General features: G+C 62.0%; 1 protein-coding gene across 1 annotated transcript in view; it reads right to left on the bottom strand.

Moving 5' to 3' along the window:
- The window catches only part of Ehd2 (EH domain containing 2), a 24,233-nt gene that overhangs the window by 18,905 nt on the left and 1,640 nt on the right, over window positions 1-3,688 (bottom strand). Inside the window, exons 3-9 of the mRNA XM_010640909.3 lie at window positions 3,567-3,686; window positions 3,335-3,444; window positions 3,022-3,083; window positions 2,045-2,193; window positions 1,781-1,875; window positions 1,416-1,518; window positions 4-70 (exon numbers count right to left, since the gene is read on the bottom strand). Coding sequence (XP_010639211.2) covers window positions 4-70; window positions 1,416-1,518; window positions 1,781-1,875; window positions 2,045-2,193; window positions 3,022-3,083; window positions 3,335-3,444; window positions 3,567-3,686 — 706 coding nt within the window. The remainder of the gene's footprint in view (window positions 1-3; window positions 71-1,415; window positions 1,519-1,780; window positions 1,876-2,044; window positions 2,194-3,021; window positions 3,084-3,334; window positions 3,445-3,566; window positions 3,687-3,688) is intronic.

Raw genomic sequence — 3,688 nt, 5'->3', positions numbered from 1 at the left:
GGCCGGGGGCCCTCGGAAGAGGCCACCGCGGCGGGGAGGCCGAGGGAGCGCGAGGAAGACACGTACTCATCTGCAAAACCCAAGACAGAGCAAACGCACGGGGTTAGGACTGGGAGGCCGAGGCCCGGAGCGGCTTCCTGCCCAGCACACCGGTAGGACAGGGGAGCCCCAAACTCTGGTGTTGCTGCTGCTGCTACTTGTTTTGCAGCACTGCGGCCTTAGCACTGAGCTACGTCCCTTCTTTAATTTTCAATGTAAAATTTTTGGGTTCTTGTTTGTTTTTTGCTTTTTGGTACCGGGGATCAAACTCACGACCTTGCGTTTGCCAGGCAGGTTTGGCACCGAGCTAAATCCCCGGCCCTAATTTTTTGGTTTCTGAGACAGCGTCTTGCTATATAGTCCAGGATGGCCTTGAATTCACAAGGATCCTCCTGCCTCAGCCTCCTGAGTGCTGGAATTACAGGTTTGCCTCCAAGCCCAGCTTGGGTCTGTCGATCAGCAATCCGCAACCCTCCTGAAGCTAATAGCACTAACAGGTGGCCTCAAGGAGGTACTCAGAAATAATTAAAATAACACAAAGCACATAGCGAAGTTCCTCACGCCCGCCAGCCCCACTTCATGCTCAAGAGCAGCATGGGCCAGAGGCTCTGGCATGAGCAGCACAGCTAAGGCACCGACAGCACTGTAGGAGTTCTGTGGGCAGTGGTGGCTCCACAGACTAGGGGGGGAGGGGCTCTCCTCTGGGAAAGCCTGGTCTGCACAGGCATGTGGCCGCATGGCCTGACCTGAGTGCCCCTCCAACCCACTGCAGAAACTTCTGTCTGACAGCTGCGTCCCAGAGCCCCCGGGCCAAAGAACACCCCCCACACACACACAGCAGCCTCCCCAGGGCAGGGCAAAGCTCTCAGAGCCGCAGGTCATACAGCCCAAGGGATCGTACACTGCACTCAAACTCCACTCTACAGGCAAGGCAGAGATGGAGCAACTCGCCAAGGTCACAAAGCCACTAAGCGGCAGAGCCAAGATGTGACCCGGGCTCCACGACATAGCAGAAGGGAGGCAAGAGTCTGCGGAGACGAGGAGAAGATCCTCCTGCCCGTGGGGTTAGCTGGCAGGAACATGGGCACGGGCGAAGGGGATATCCTAGGCTAGACTGGACTTTTCCCTGCAGACTGGGTTGAGGCTTGCGAGATGTTGGAAGGTGCATACTTTAAAGGGCCGCTCAGCTGCAGTGCTCCACAAACTCAGGATCAGCACGGCCACCCTACACTCTGTCACCCAGGCACCTGGCTCCCCAACCTGGAAGGCTTAGTGGCCCTCAAGGGTGCCAGAGAGCAGGCTCAGGCGCCGCCTAGTGGCGAGCTGTGCAGCCCACAGCCAACGTGCAGAGCATCGTCCTGCCCTGCCCCACTCACCCGGCTTCTCCTTGGCCAGCTGCTTATCCAAGGCAAGGGTGGTCTTCTCCTCCTGAATGAACATGCGATCGATCATCACCATCTCCGCTGAGGGGCTCACCCGCTGGGAGAAAAAGATACTCAAGTGAGAGGGCAAGGAGGGAAGAGGAGGCACAATGTGGGGTACCCTTTTAAAACTTTCAGAGGGGGTATCACTAAGTCACACTGCTCAGGCTAGGCTTGTGATCCTACTGTGTCATCCTCCCAGAGTGCTGGGACGACAGACGTGTGCCACCGCACCCCACACACACTGCCTGCGAGGTGACCGGCTGACTCCCTCCCGACCTCCTTTGCGGCAGAGGGGCTGGGTGGGATGTGGGCCCTACCCGGGACTCCTCCAGGAGCAACAGCCGGTACTTATTGAGCATGGCGTGGGTGCGTTTCAGCAGCTGCGTGGAGACCGTCTCAAACTCCTCGTCCACTGCCAGGAAGAGAAGGGGTGCAAAGCCAAGATGTTGGGGGGCTGCACATTGCCCCCATGCCCCAAGATGCGCAGGCAGCTGCAGCACAGGCGCTCGGTAGTGTCCACAAGCTGGTGGCCCAGCCAGGGCCGGGGGACACGGGGGGTGGGGGGGATGACGACGGCTCACCTTTGTGGTAGTCGCTGGGGGAGGGGAGGGCGCCCTGGTAGACATGGTAGGGCAGGAGGCGGTGCAGGGCGTCCTCGAAGGAGGGGAAGGCTGTCTTGTAGTCGGGGTGGAGGACAGAGCCTTGATGTTTGTGCAAATGCTCCAGGAAGCTGCGGAGGGGCGGGGCGCGGCAGGGCGAGACCGGGTGAGGCCGGGGAAGCTGGCCCCAGCCCAGCCCCAGCCAGACACTCCACGGGACTGGGGTGCGTGCTGCCATGGTTCCCACTTCACCGCAGAGGAAACCAAGGCCCGGAAAGTCGAGGCGCAGCCAATCCCCCCACCACAGAGAGCACAGGGAGGAAGAGAGAGCATGGAGCAGGAGTCTCGGGGCCTGAAGGCCTCTATTCTGTCCCCCGCCACCAGGGGGCAGCCGTCTCAGGCTGCCGGGACACCAGGCGCCCATTGTGGGGGGAGTCCTCTCTGGTGTGACTGCACCATCGCCACCCTTCCCGGTGCCCAGCAGCTCCCACGGGAGGGAACAGGGCTATCTTGTTGGCTGCTGTGTCCCCAAAATCGAGCACGGTGCACACTTGGTACCTACATCCACCACCGACCCAGAACAGCACCTGGAAATCCTGACCCCCAACACACCCAGCCACACACCGGGTGCCCAAAACCACACCTAGAGTTGCGAGTCTGAGGGGCCCAGGGGATGGCAGTGGCACCTCCTGAAGTTGGCAGCCTGGCAGGGCACCCACATTCCTCACGCCCACCACCCCTGGCACTGTTACCATTCCTTTTTTTTGAGACAGGGTGACCTTGAACTCAATTGTCCTGCCTCAGCCTCCTAGGCATGTGCCCCACAGCTGGGTCCCCACTGTTCTCCAGGAAGGAAATGAGTGCACTCGAGAAAGCACACTGCCCACAGTGGTGGAGCTGGGCACGTGCGGGGGTCTCCCAGAGGGGCATGGGATGGGGTGCGAGGCGCTGCCACTCACCAGGCCTCCTTGCTGGGCTGTAGGGCGGGGGGTTTCTTCAGGCCGCTCAGCTTGCCCTCGTACTGGGGAGGATGGAGGAGACACGAGGCTGAGGCAGGCTCCTTCCACCCACAAAACCCACTCGGTCTCGGCCCCTGGCCCCCGCACTCTGCCCCACATTGCTTTGTGTCTTCTTTTCCTCTCTCCACTCCCATGCCGGCCCAGGCTCGCCCACACCCGCCTCCTCGTCCTGGGCCACTCCCTGGTCCCGTCCCTCCTCCTGCCTGCGTCAGCGGCATGTCCCTGGGTCCCCAGCCCTGCCTGAGGGCCTTACCTGCAACCCAGAGGACTTCGCCGGCCCAGATGCTGCGGCCTTGGCCACACTCAGGGCCGGAAGGTTGCTGGGAAAAGTTTTGCTCTCAGCCGGAAGCAGAGGGGGAAGGCCTGTGTGTGGTGGGGAGGATGGGCCTAGGGTCACCAGCGCAGAGGCCCCACCTCGGCAGGGAGCTTCCTGCCCCACGCCAGCCCACCCCTCCGGCTGTGTCTCTTGACAGGTGCTCCCCTACCTGTGGTGGCCATGGGTGCCGGGGCGGGGGTCCCGGGTGGGGCAGGCGCGCTGACCAGCACCGAGGAGGTGGGGTTGGCGAGGGGCCCCAGGCTGGTGGAGGTCTGCTGGGCGGCGGGGGCT

Source organism: Fukomys damarensis, unplaced genomic scaffold, assembly GCF_012274545.1.
Source record: "Fukomys damarensis isolate Sample0158 unplaced genomic scaffold, DMR_v1.0_HiC HiC_scaffold_19, whole genome shotgun sequence".
Taxonomy (NCBI): domain Eukaryota; kingdom Metazoa; phylum Chordata; class Mammalia; order Rodentia; family Bathyergidae; genus Fukomys; species Fukomys damarensis.
The sequence above is the reverse complement of the archived record's forward strand: the minus strand, read 5'-3'. Positions and strand labels throughout refer to the sequence as shown.